Below are 14236 nucleotides of genomic sequence, written 5' to 3' on the forward strand. Positions count from 1 at the left end.
CAATTGATTATTCATGTCATATATAGAAGTAAGTGTATGTAAGGGAGCATTTCAAAAAATGGAAAGAAGTGTTTGATTTATTATGTAAGCAGTTTCTTAGCAAATAGAAAAGATAAAACCTTCTTATTCTATATTCTAGCTTGTAAATATCTGTAATTTGAGTTTCTAATTTGTATGAAACTATAGACTCAGTATTTTGATTTCACAAACATCTAATTTGAACCATTGCTGCATTCAACATACCACATGACACAAAAATAGATGATTATCTGCATTTTTAAATATTTACTTTTAAATTAACAAATTGAGTAATGTATAGTTCTAAAATCTGAATTATAATCTACAGTTTGATACCAAACTTACTGACATAAATTCCAGAAATAGTAGTTCAATAAAATTTGGAATGCAAATCAACAAACGAGATGCCTTGGCCTTTCACCTGTGACAGTCTCAAAAGGGTTAAATTATATTGTTTTATTGCCCTTTGAACTGTGTCCAACTAATATTCACACCAAACAAGTTGAAAATCACTTGGTGAACATGTAGCTCATGTTACTTTATCAAATTATATAATGTATGAGCTATTCACAAGTTGCTCACAAGCATACCTCATACAAAACTTTTTATTAATTGCCTTCTTTATTTTATCTAATCTAACCTTATTTAACCTAAAAAGTTTCTACTTTTTATGGTTTAGATACTTTTATAATAATAAATAAAGAATAGTATGAGGAATATGTTTATCTTGAATATTTAAAAACTTACCTTTAAAATTTTCCCACATTTTATCAGTACTACTGCACTAAATTTTTTATTTAAATAAATAATGCATCAAAGAACATAGAATAATAGCATGCAAAAAAGCAGACAATGCTCCTTAACTACTACAGTTTTTTGGCTTTCTAACTAAGCGGCAAGAGCCATTAAAATTCAGTTAAGCTCATTGATGCATTTTACATAGGAATAAAGTTTGGAAGTGAAATAGACTATTCTCTCTACAGAAAACATGATAGGATAATATGTCATTTGATAGATTAAAGCCTTGGAACCCTATTGGTTATAAATAATATAGTATTAAATATCAGAGAGAACTATTGGCAAATTCTGAAAGAGAGGATGAGATAGGTGGATGTGGCAAAGGGATCTGATGTTTTATTTTATGGCTCTGTAACCAAATGAAATTGAAAGCTATAAAAATTATGCTTAGCCTGAGCAATGACAACATTATAATGTATAATTTAAGCTAAATTTCATTCTTCTTTAAGGGGTAGTAAATAAATTAGAGAAGAGGGAATCCTAGAGAGCAAATGTCACAATTCTCATAGTAGGGGAAATTCAAATTTTTGAAAAATATTGTCTAATAAAACTAAGAACATAAAACTTGTATAATACTAAATTTTGGATTCTAAGCTATGTTTTTATGCTAAATTTATTCATACACCATGATAAGAAAATAGTTGAATTAAATTTTGAATGTAACTCACTAAAACCTCATGACATGTACAGAAAAAGATGCCAATAGCAAATGTTAAGGGAATTAATAGTGTTGATGCATCATCCTTTTTCATACTTAATGGTACGAATGGTAGGCCTAAGAGAGAGAGATAAACACAACTCTTTGCATATTAGGAATCATCCTCAACTAAGACAGTTTAATTTTTCTAACAAAATGGTTAGCATTTTGAATGGGACGCCTTCAAACTTAATAGATGCAGTAAATTTAAGGGAGTTTAAGGGAAGGCTAGATTAATATTTGAATGATACAGGCTGGCTTTGAGTTTATCTTAAAGTTTAATGGACAGGATGGCCTAGATGGACCAGTAGGTCCCTTGTTGTCCTTAAATTGCATGATACCTTAATATATTGCAATAGAGAACATTAATGAAGTTCAGTGTTACAAAAACCAGTTTATCTTTTCTTAGCATAAGTAAGCATTAGAATGGCAATCCTTTGGTTAGTGTTTAATCATTGCCACATATATTTCAAGTATTTATATTCTTAATTAATGAATTTAATTTTTTAACAGGAACTTCAACATAGTAGATTCAGAGTTCTGTGTTTCAAGTAAACTGAATTAGGTGGCAAACTTTCAATAGGAAATGACAAAAGTGTTAAGTGGTAAACCACAGCCATAAAGTGTCAGATCTATTTTAGTCAACACCAATGTCACTTGGCTAAGAAGCTTTTACATGTATTTTAAAAATATCTTAGACAACTTAATTATCAGATGAGAAGTAATAAATTATACATTCTCTAATAGGCAAACAGCCAATAATGGAAATGGTCCCAATGGTGTGATGAAAGTCCATTTTTGAAAATTTTAACTGTTTCTAAAAGATTACTTAAGAAACAAAAAATATCATAGCTTCTCACCCTAGATCAAATAGTTTCAAGCCTTATTTACCTGAGGTAAACCAGCACCTGCAGGGGACATTCTCTGAAGAAGGTGAACAGCAGCAGCAGGGGGTGGTGCTGGGCTATCTATTTTTTGTAGAGATGACAAAACGTCTTCCTAACATAAAATATAACACATCCAAAACAATTACTTGTTATTAATGCTGTTGTATGTAGATATATTTCACTTCTTCCAAAATTTTCTTTTGTAGCTCCTGATCCATTCTCAAAATGATAAAACTAGATCAGAAATTTCAAAGTATTTTAGATTTTTGTAAAGGATAAAGTAGAAGAAATAATAAATAGCTTAAAATGTTTCACCAATATCATTTGAAAATGATATGTCGATAATCAAGTAAAGAACATCAGGATAAAAATCCTGAGTACTTGTAAGACCTTGGTACATAAACATTTATGTTCTCAAACAAGAGTAATTAGCTTACTCACTTCTTCAGTTTCACTTCTTGTGACCTGCTGAATTGTTTGATTTTTCCTCCCTGCATCTGAATCTTCTCCTAATGGACTTTGACGTGGAGCAGGACTGGATGAGTTCTCACTGGTTCCTATGCATGGGTTCATTTCTGTTGTCTCAAGCTGACCAGCACTGACAGGTAAAACAGCTGGAACTAAATGGACACTAGGTAATTCTGGACTATCCCATAAAGTAGTACTTGGAGAACCACCAAACGTGTTTCGAGGCAAATGATATCTATGTCTATGTATGTTATGAACCTGACTTGCATCTGGTGGCTTCTCTAGGTTATCAGGTTCCAGCATTATCCCATCATGGTGGTGAGAGGAAGAGACAGAAAGACAGTGGTGCAAGACTTCTTGCTGCACAATACCTAAATAACATATCAAGCTGTGATGAACAATGGATAAAAGCCTAACTAATCAAACAAAGACTAGAAAAATATTGCTGAAACATACAATGTGTAAAATACATTTAAGAACATCATCACACATCTGAGAAATAAATACATCAGAGAATTCCTATTTAAGAATTTTTCAAATTCTACCTCAAACAAATTAGCTATATTATCTGCTAGTGGCATAAGCATAATGATCTATAGCTAATATCAATAAAATTATTTAACATTTGGGAATATTGAGCTTAAATCATTTTGTCAATATACAAAAAATTACCATTTTAGCCATTTTTTCCCTCCAAAAAATAAAAACAAAGTCTCTCAGGCATATTGCCTACATAAATGTTAAGTTAAAATCAATAACACTAGTAAAAACAACTCTATCAAAGTAGCTAAAGAAGGAAATAAACATCCATTTTGGCATAACTTAATAGCTTGCATATCCAAGTGTAGTTGAATTTGAGGGAAACTGTTTCTTGAGCCATTCTCTAATTACAAGATTAAAATGCTTTTAAGGAATTTAGAAAAAAAAATTGTTTATTCACAGAAAAGTAACGAAATTTAAATAATAGCATTATACCTAATTTTAAAAATAAGGGCATTATTCAGGCTTCAGCCCTACATGTATCTAACTTTGTAATTTAAGTTAACATTTTCTTAAATTGAAAATGTATTTCCAATAATGCTTACCTCCTCTCACATTTATAGCTATTACTAGACTGCCAGGGTTTCTTCCTTTGCCCAGCTAAGCATTAGTCTTATTTTTTCTTGCTTGCTCCAGTCTTTTATACCCCACTAAATTGCCCTTTGCGATATTTATCTTGTGATACTCTCCACCTATGTCAATGTGCCCTCTATACTGGTACTGTATATAAGCACCTCATTCAGATAATGTTATTACATTTTCAAGACTGACTATCCCAGGTTCTAACACCAGCTCTTAGTGGGGATGAAGGCCTGGGGAGTGTGAGGGGAGGTAAGTATATTATTGGAACTAGATTTACAATTTAAGAAAATGTTAACTTCCAAAACATACTTACCTCCATTGACACTTATAGCTAGAATTTCACATTGAGAAGGTGGAAGGATCAGTGAAGACACTATCCATACAGAAAATGTTTGCATACCTTATGGATGTGCCAAAAGAAGATTGGCACCTTAGTGGAAGAACCACACTACATTCAGAACATGCATGCTCTTCACCCTGAACTTTGTTCCTGTATCATGGGTGGAATTGTACATGAATGATCATCACTATAGGCCATCCCCAACCAGATAGCCAAGATTCTATTACTCGGGGTTGGAATTAAGGGATTTTGGTCCCTATATCCTACATTGATGGTTAGGGCAATTAAACCACAACGTGATAAATAAATATATACTTGTGAGTGGATCCCAATCTAGCCATAGAGTGATGCATTCTGAGCCACTGGAATCATGACGAGAAAGTAAGCAACACAGAAGTGGACAAACATTCTCCACTACCTGAAGAAGCCCGAAAGGCAACACCCAAGACTCAGAATGACAAGATCTTGTATGTCTTACACAACCAAAGGAACAGAACTAATCCAGTCTGGAATTATGAACATCATCCTCACTCCCCAACCAAGTGGGCAAGGTATATTCCACTTGCCCCTGGAATTATGGGGAGGACATGGAACAACTGTACTTAACCAAAGACCCAGGATGGGACCACTGTGCATTCGGAATTATGAGGAGACAGTGGACCTTCTTCCATGAAAAACATACTGAATCAATATTGATCAAAAAGAAGGGCCATGCACACCCCAACCAGATAGCTGAGTGTCAAATCTGACCAAGTATTATAAGTAGACTCCTGTGTAGGCTGGTGCCACTCCTACCGACATCTGGGAAAAAACATCTAAGAACTCAGATAGGAGGGCCCATAACTTTGCCCTCTTCTCTGAGAGTTGAGAAAAAGCCTCTTTCCACCACCCCAGTGACTGGAAACTAGGTGTGGTAAGGACTCCCTAGCTCCACTAGTCTGGGGGTAATGTACATTGGGAAATCCTGAGAAACAATGCAATAGATGCACCAAGTTCCTTAAATTTTTAAAAGCAAACCAACCCCAATTTATTCAATCCAATGATCAGCAGGGATGGGCATGATCCACTTTAGTTTTACTCATGGTAGTCCATGAGTGGTGGTCCAGCATAGTATGGTAATATCACCTGGTGAGCTCCTAGGTAATATTATGGAACACCTCATTTCTACAGAGCCTGTTGCAACCGGAAGTAAATATAGTGAAATAGTGAAACAAAGGCATTCATGAAGAGATGGAACTCTGGATAAGGTGGCAGTAGAGGAACTCACATAGTAGAAGCATCCCAAATGAACAACCAGTCGAGATCAAAGAATGATACCTATGAAGGAAACTGAAGAAACTTGTGAATCAATGATTTAAGATCTCTTGGTTGCATACAGACCATTAAAAGGATTTCTTGTGCCCTCATCCCAAAGGCACAAGGGATTCAAATGATGCCCACATTCCCAGAAGAGAAAGAACCAGCTGTGCAGAGGGAGAAGGAGATGTGAGTACAAGTGTGGCATACGATTCTATAGTGTTAAGGATGGGAGTCAGCAGAGTCCAACTGAGAGACAAGATGAAAAAGAATACCCAGACTGATGACATATTGAATTGGAGGAAGAATAAATGCCTCAGCCCTGAAAAGGAAGTTTGCCTTAGTTGTTTCTGAAAGTAAAATCAAGATGTGATGTTCTGAAAATTGATGAGATGATGCCAGCAGAATCCAGTCATCCATGGAATGTTGTGTGCCCAGTAAAATGGAAAGGAGGTGACGAGAAAAACTCATACCTTATGGCCAAAACTATGCAAAGCCAATGCGAGTTCAAAGGTAAAAACTTGAAACTGCAGAACCTAATCCTTGTGCATAACAAGTGCTAATAGTGGTGGGACTCCCCAATTATGGCAAAATGCAGATACGAGCCGACTACAAACATGGATATCTACAATTCCAGTAAAAAAAAAATATCAACTCAGATTGAAGAATGAGTAACTTGTGAACCTTGGAGGAACTAGCACAATACTCTCACTATCCCCAGACCAACTAAACTCTGAGAGCCCTAGAATGAAGTTCCAAGTCCCAAGATGTGTAGGATACAAAAATCCTACAAGTTGGGTGATAATACTGGTGAAAATGTGATCTGAATGACTAATCCTGACTCAAGGACCTGCAGTGCTCCTGGTTCCGTGGTTAAGGTTACCGCATGTTAAAAAATCCTTGGAGCCAAGCCCTCACAGACCTTGAAGGTATACAAGAATCACCAATGCTGCAGGCAATCCAACTCAGCAGTGGAACCCTTGGATAAAGCCAGAATTTTTTTGGGGTGCCAAGTTAATGAGGGGGCTGATGTTGGGGATTGGGACCCATGAATAGGGGCAGAACTATGACCCCCCCCTGTAGGAGCCAATGACAACAGAGAGAGATGGAAAAGCCGAAAATTGAACCAACATTCCTGCTAACAATGGATCCAGCTCATCATCAATGAAGTTGGTAATCCTGAGAGTCTTCCAACTAATTGAAGTGAAAAGAAAACACAATGTTCGATTTCAAAGTTGCAAGTTCTTAGACTTAACCTTTCTCAGCCGTGGACATTGATTTAGTCAGGTTAACTGCAAACTCTGCCTTAGAACCCCAAAATTTGAGGAGCAGATGTATGATTTGAGATTCGGAAAATGCTTCCACCCGGTGGTGGTAAGCTAAATCATGAAGTTCCAACAATATGTCAGATAAGGCATAACTGTCCCTTCACATAACTGAGAAATAGACCTTCCAGCATGAACCACAACATCCATGGATGGAAAGAAAACAAAATTTGCTCCCAGACCTTTCAGCTATCAAATAAGATTCAGGCTCGAAAGGAACTGGTAAAATCTCAAACATCACAAACTGGAAGAACCAACAGGAGAAAACAAACCCAAGGCAGCTTATCCCAAAGTGTCCTACTTTCATTTCTTTTTTATAGGTCAGTTGAAGACTGTATTGATTACCATTGATTGGATCATTATTTGGTGAGGTAAATTTGTTTTGTTAAAGCAAAGCAACACTGGGCCACCTGGTACATCCACCCCAGTGAATTGAACCCCAGCACTGTGAGTCTGCAAACTCATCATTATCCCACAGAGGGCTGAAAAGCCAACAGACTAAAAGAAGGTGCAGGAAAGAGTGAATCTAAATTCTCTCAAGAATAGCCCTCAGTTGCAGCCTCAGAGACCCCTAAAAAACCACCACAGATCCAAATATATGTCTCCATCTCACAAAGAATAAGGTCACTGACAGTCTAAACCATTATGTGATATAATATTAGGCAATTTTTAAAATCACCATGCTGCAATTATGAAGTATTAAAAAAACAAACAAAAAAAACTAATAAACAATACGTAATACTCATCCACAATCTCTGTTAACTTTCTTTAACATTCCTCGAAAGCGGCTTTTTGTTTTCATTTAATTAGAGCTAGTCAAATAGTGTAGTTTACTAATTAACTGTCGAGCTCATTAGTTAATTACTCCCATCTAATTGGTTATTCTCACGAGATGGCCAAGAGGAAAAAAAAGGTTATAGACCTGAAAATAAGGTTCTGATATCCATGGTGGGCATAACAAAAATAGCCCATTGTGTAGCTTTGTACTTAACAATAAACAAACATCATGGCAATATTCTGATTACTGGGTACTCATAATAATCAAAAACAGTAATATCTGGAAACAAATTTTAATTAGATGATTATTTTCATGACAATAATCATAATTTTGATTATTCCAACTATCAAGTAATCAAAATAATTGGATTTGTTTGTTTGAAGTTAAGCCCAAAGCTACACAATGGGCTATCTGTGCTCTGCCCACCATGAGTGTCAAAACCCGGTTTCTAGCATTGTAAGTACACAGACATACCACTGTGCCACTGGCGGGCAAACAATTGGAAATAGTAGTTCTTTATTTTTAAGATATCAGTGGATTTAATTGTAATTTCAATTAATCAAATTTTTTGTGACACTAATCAACATAACCAATTCTCATAGATAATCAATTATGTAGACCAACTGCCCAGCTCTGTATCATAACATTTTGTTCAATATAATGTAACATCACTTCAAGTAGCAAAGAAATGAACAGTAAATGTTTTAAATTCTTATTAGCTTCTACTCAAAAGTAGGTTAACTATATAAATCAGAAATAAAAAGTCTTATAAGCTAATAAAGCCTATCATGAAAAAAACTTGCAGCTTACTGAAAGAACTTCATGTTACAAATCAACACACAAGTAGACTAAAACCTACAATGATTAGAATATACCAAATTGTCAGTTTGGCAAAAACATAAATTGCTAAATCAAGATTCCCAGTTTTACTTAGCCCAATCAGGACCATCTGCTTACATTTAAGTAGGTTATACAACTCTCAAAAAAAAATTTTCCTAAAAAACTAATGGATGAAATTGTTTGAAATTTGACAAGAACTTTCTTAAAAGTATGTAGTTTCAGAAAAATAAAATTCTGTCTATTATTTATACTAAAAATTTGTTATTTAATGTTGTTATTTGCACTTAAGCTCTGAACAGTTCACCAGCAAGTACTAGAAATAAAACCTCTTGAAGCTATTAGAGTAGTGTCAAAAGTCCAGTATACCAACATTTACGCATTAGCCATTGTTAGAAAATATTCTTAATGCTTATTTTATGAAACAAGAGGGAATCCTCAATAGCCACAACATTTGAAATTCTTTTAGGCAGGATTAGAGTAAATTAATTTATGAGACCTCCTCCTTTTTTATTAGCTATACTTTTGTGCATCAGCAATACCTGTAGTGCACAGGTATACCCAATTTGATTTTATTACTCATCAGGATCTCTACCAGCATATCCTCAAATTGAAATTATTTTAAGCAGGATTATAGTATATTAACCTTTGAGACCTTGTGCTGGTCAAATAATCAATCAAAAGTGTTTGACTTCCCGAGTTCATAACAGTAATTAGATCTCAAATTGGTCAAGAGATGATGGAACTATGATCTAAAAGTTTGTACTTGAAAAAGTCAGAGCCATTCTATGAGCCACTATGCTGCGGCTAAAAGTTATGGAAATGTATTTTGAGTGACTACAAATATACCGTTCACCCACCCACCTTCACTTCCACACATACACAAATATTGTCTGTTTCAAAGTGTTTTTCTACAACTTACAAATATACCGTTCACCCACCCACCTTCACTTCCACACATACACAAATATTGTCTGTTTCAAAGTGTTTTTCTACAACTTACAAGCTATACTAGAGTTTACAGATGTGTTTATCCAAAAGAAGTTGTAGCTGGACATTTATGCAGAAAAAAAGTTGATTGTAAAATTAATGAGTGAATAAAATTCTACCTTTTGGTTGTTTAGTTGGAGGTTTAAAAGGACTTCCTTCTCGAGGTTTGATAACAACAGGAACCCCACCTTGACTGGGATGGGAATATGGTATGCCAGTATTTATAGAAGGAAGTTGACCAAAGATGTCTTGAGGATTCTGCTGGTTTGGCATTTCCATCTCTTCTTGCTCAAACTGTTGACCTTGCAGTGGAGATAGTCCATCTTGCAGTTGACTCTAATTAGATATAATCTCTTTATAATGTTTGGTAGACACGATACATTCTACACACACTTAATAGAATATTTAATTTCTTAAGTGTAAAAAAATATACATCACCAGTAATTGAACTATCAGTTAGCAAGTTCATTTTCACACCTTTCTTCTGTAGCCAGAAATATGATTTCAATCCATAATAGCTACAAACAAGTAATTCTTCAAGTTCCAAATTCAATTTTTGAAATATGAGGTACCCGAGTCATTTATTATAGTATCTTTTTTTGAACATACTAATTCTAATATTACAATATGATTGAAACTTGCTTTTACAGCTGTATCAATTGGTATTATTGATCCAGAAGAAAGGAAAGACCCTGATGTGTTCTCAAGAACATGTCCAAAGTTCTGTTCTTCATCTGCTGACTGATCTTGATGCTTTAGGGTAGATTCATGTGGTTCTGGTATTTCTTTGTTTACTGGCTCTGAAAAAAAAAAAGTACAATTATACTCCATCCAAAAATTTATTTCCTTCTTAACCTTTTTGTATAAAATCTACAACATAAGTAGCAGGTCAAATACTTCGAAAACAAAAAAACAACTAACCACTTATTCAAATTCTTATAGGAAATAGAATACTATGAGGATTTAGAAATTAAACTCTTACAAATTATGAATACAATAAAGATAGAAACTGTGCATTTGTCATTTATCAAAAACAGCATAATAATAATAATAACTACAAAAATTTACCATCATGCTTGTTCTAAGAAAGTTGGATGAGAGGAAGAAAATGTGAAAATAAACAAAATGAAGCTAACAACATCATTCACGTTGTTCAGATAAAGAAAATGTAGCTGCAGAACACATTGCAAGTTTTAAAACAGAAAAATTCACCAAAGTGCTAAGTTGTTTTTCTGAAATAAGTCAAATATAAAGTAATCCTTTTTGATAAAACTGTACATGTATTTGTTATACAATAAAAAGTGCTTGTATTAAAACAAATAACAAATACATGTGCTGATTATTTATCCTTTTGAATGACCCAGGATCAGATTGACAAAAATAAAGTTTCTTTCAACAATTTAATAGTGTGATAACTTAAAGACAAACCTGATTTCTGCCATGACTTGAAACTCAAGAATCTAATAGATGGAAGGATAGAGGTAGCATAAAAATTAAAATGATGCTGAAAGTTATCACTTAGGCTATGAAAGCTCTTGCAATTGAAAAACAAATATGCCAATAAACTGTATCTGTACTCCATACTCCAAGAATTGCATGGTTAAGACACAATGTATTAGTTTCAGTACAATCTTATACTCTAGAGCTCATCAAGGCCTTCTAAGAATGCATACTGAAAACTGCAATGTACCAAGGGCATGATGTAAGATGTGTAGGAACTCCAAAATACAATGAGGGCTAAAGAGAGGTTTTAATAATCGATGGTAACAGCGAGTACTTCATCCTTAAAGCCCTTTCTTCCAGTAAGGATGGTATTTATGTGGTTGACTCTGGTTATTGACTATTACAATGGAGCACAATTTCCACTACAAGAAGCTTTTGCACAACATACTGAGGTCAATGTTTTGCCCTCTTCTCTTTAGATGCTTTCCATAGTCCATCAATCATGTATAGATGATAGCTTTTGAGGGCCTGTTTGAGCAACCCAAAGCACAGAAATCCATAAGAGATGACAGCAAATGATGTAGCAAAAATTTCCATTTGTATTTGCATCTTGGAGAAACTGGTATGTTAAATTCAATATAAGTGGCTAGATGGTTTGTTTGGATGGAGTCATACCTTACTGGAATTCAGTCCATACAAAAATGTTATTTTTGTGCAGTATAGGTGTGCAACACCTGATTACGATAATATGCCAAGTTCACCTTGACATTTTTCTCAGCTCTCAGGGAGTTTAAATTTAGCATTATAGCTGGAAACACATTCATGCTATAAACTGTGCCATTCTTGAAATGTTATATCATTGGAAGGACATAATAAATTGCCCAAGACTTCTGTAGACTTGTTTTGTCCAACATCTGCCATCTTCCATGTACCACTTAAAAGGCTTTCAGTAGTTAGTTTTCCCATTCAACTACGTATTTATGAACATAGCTCTTGCATTGCTTTTCAAGTATTAAAACTCACAATTCTTTTGATTACATGTCCAAAGTACATTCATACTTTTTCTGTAACAGACCACAGAGTTCTTGGATTATTTTGGGAAACAAGTTCTTTAGTTTTCGTCATCACTTTCAGAGTATGACTGGTATTTTTTGTTTGTTTGTTGTTATGCACAAAGCTACACAATGTACTATCTATGCTTTGCCCACCATGAGTACTGAAACCCAGATTTTAGCATAAGAAGTCTTCAGACTTACTGATGAAAAACTGAGGGGTGTATGGCTGGTAGCTGGAAATGGAGTAGCCCCCCCCATCTCCCCCCAACTGGTATTATACCTTAGTTTTATGTATACATTTCAACATTACAGATATCCACTTTCTTTGAAATGCTAAATTTTGTGCTTTGCATGTTTCTACAATTATAAAATAGAATTTTTGCAATGGAAAACCATTTAACGTAAGCCATCCTGATATGGCAGATTTTTTTTTATGTCATCTACATGTACAAAGGATCAACGTCAACTGAAATGCAACAAGAGTATCAAGGCTTTTAACTCTATGTCATATGGTATTGGCAAGTTAAACAAATATGCAGATTGTTATCACAAATTGTGAAAAACCCTCTGTACTGGGGACACGTTCATCAAAATATTACCAATACGATACTTCATGAGTGGTGAGGAATCACAGGAAACACGTGAAGTTCAAAAAATTACAAAATGCAATGTTCAACTGTATTATTTTTTACAAGAATAAGACACAAAGGTTCATTGGAACAAAATCTAAGTGTGAGTAATTGACACTAGGTATGCTGTTAGGGGTTAAGGTCTTCCTAAAGTTAATATTTATTACCTATACAAACTGTCCACACTTTGCACTCTCGTACTTAATACCTACAAATGTTTTCCATACTTGCACTCTTATACTTATTAGCTATACAAGATGTCCATACTTAGCACTCTTGTACTTATTACCTACACAAGATGTTCATACTTATCATTCCCATACTTATTACCTACACAAGATGTCCATACTTAGCACTCTCGTACTCATTACCGACACAAGATGTCCATACTTAGCACTCTTGTACTTATTACCTACACAAGATGTTCATACTTAGCACTCTCGTACTTATTACCTACACAAGATGTCCATACTTAGCACTTTCATACTTATTACCTACACAAGATGTTCATACTTAGCACTCTCATACTTATTACCTACACAAGATGTTCATACTTTGCACTCTTGTACTTATTACCTACACAAGATGTCCATGCTTAGCATTCCCGTACTTATTACCTACACAAGATGTCCATGCTTAGCATTCCCGTACTTATTACCTACACAAGATGTTCATACTTAGCACTCTCGTATTTATTACCTACACAAGATGTTCATACTTTACACTCTCGTACTTATTACCTACACAAGATGTTCATACTTTGCACTCTCGTACTTATTACCTACAGAAGATGTTTATACTTTACACTCTCGTACTTATTACCTACAGAAGATGTTTATACTTTGCACTCTCGTACTTATTACCTACAGAAGATGTTTATACTTTACACTCTCGTACTTATTACCTACAGAAGATGTTCATACTTTGCACTCTTGTACTTATTACCGACACAAGATGTCCATACTTAGTATTCTCGTACTTATTACCAATATAAGATGTTCATACTTAACACTCTCGTACTTATTACCTACATACTTAGCACTCTCATACATATCACCTACATAAGATGTTCAAACTTTGCACTTGCGTACATATCACCTACACACAAGATGTTCATACTTTACACTTCCGTACATATCACCTACACACAAGATGTTCATACTTTACACTTCCGTACATATCACCTACACACAAGATGTTCATACTTTACACTTCCGTACATATCACCTACATACAAGATGTTCATACTTTACACTCTCGTACATATCACCTACAAGATGTTCATACTTTACACTTCCGTACATATCACCTACACAATATGTTCATACTTTACACTTCCGTACATATCACCTACACAATATGTTCATACTTTGCACTCTCGTACATATCACCTACACAGTATGTTCATACTTTACACTTCTGTACATATCACCTGCACAATATGTTCATACTTTACACTTCCGTACATATCACCTGCACAATATGTTCATACTTTACACTTCCGTACATATCACCTGCACAATATGTTCATACTTTACACTTCTGTACATATC

At 34.7% G+C, this 14236-nt stretch overlaps 1 protein-coding gene across 4 annotated transcripts in view; it reads right to left on the minus strand.

Moving 5' to 3' along the window:
• The window catches only part of LOC106461550, a 99689-nt gene that overhangs the window by 62465 nt on the left and 22988 nt on the right, over positions 1-14236 (minus strand). For all 4 annotated transcript variants that reach the window (XM_022388541.1, XM_022388540.1, XM_022388543.1 and 1 more), the window contains exons 6-9: positions 10199-10356; positions 9676-9892; positions 2842-3239; positions 2405-2512 (exon numbers count right to left, since the gene is read on the minus strand). In XM_022388541.1, coding sequence (XP_022244249.1) covers positions 2405-2512; positions 2842-3239; positions 9676-9892; positions 10199-10356 — 881 coding nt within the window. The remainder of the gene's footprint in view (positions 1-2404; positions 2513-2841; positions 3240-9675; positions 9893-10198; positions 10357-14236) is intronic.

Source organism: Limulus polyphemus, unplaced genomic scaffold (assembly GCF_000517525.1).
Source record: "Limulus polyphemus unplaced genomic scaffold, Limulus_polyphemus-2.1.2 Scaffold984, whole genome shotgun sequence".
In the NCBI taxonomy this organism is placed as follows: Eukaryota; Metazoa; Arthropoda; class Merostomata; order Xiphosura; family Limulidae; genus Limulus; species Limulus polyphemus.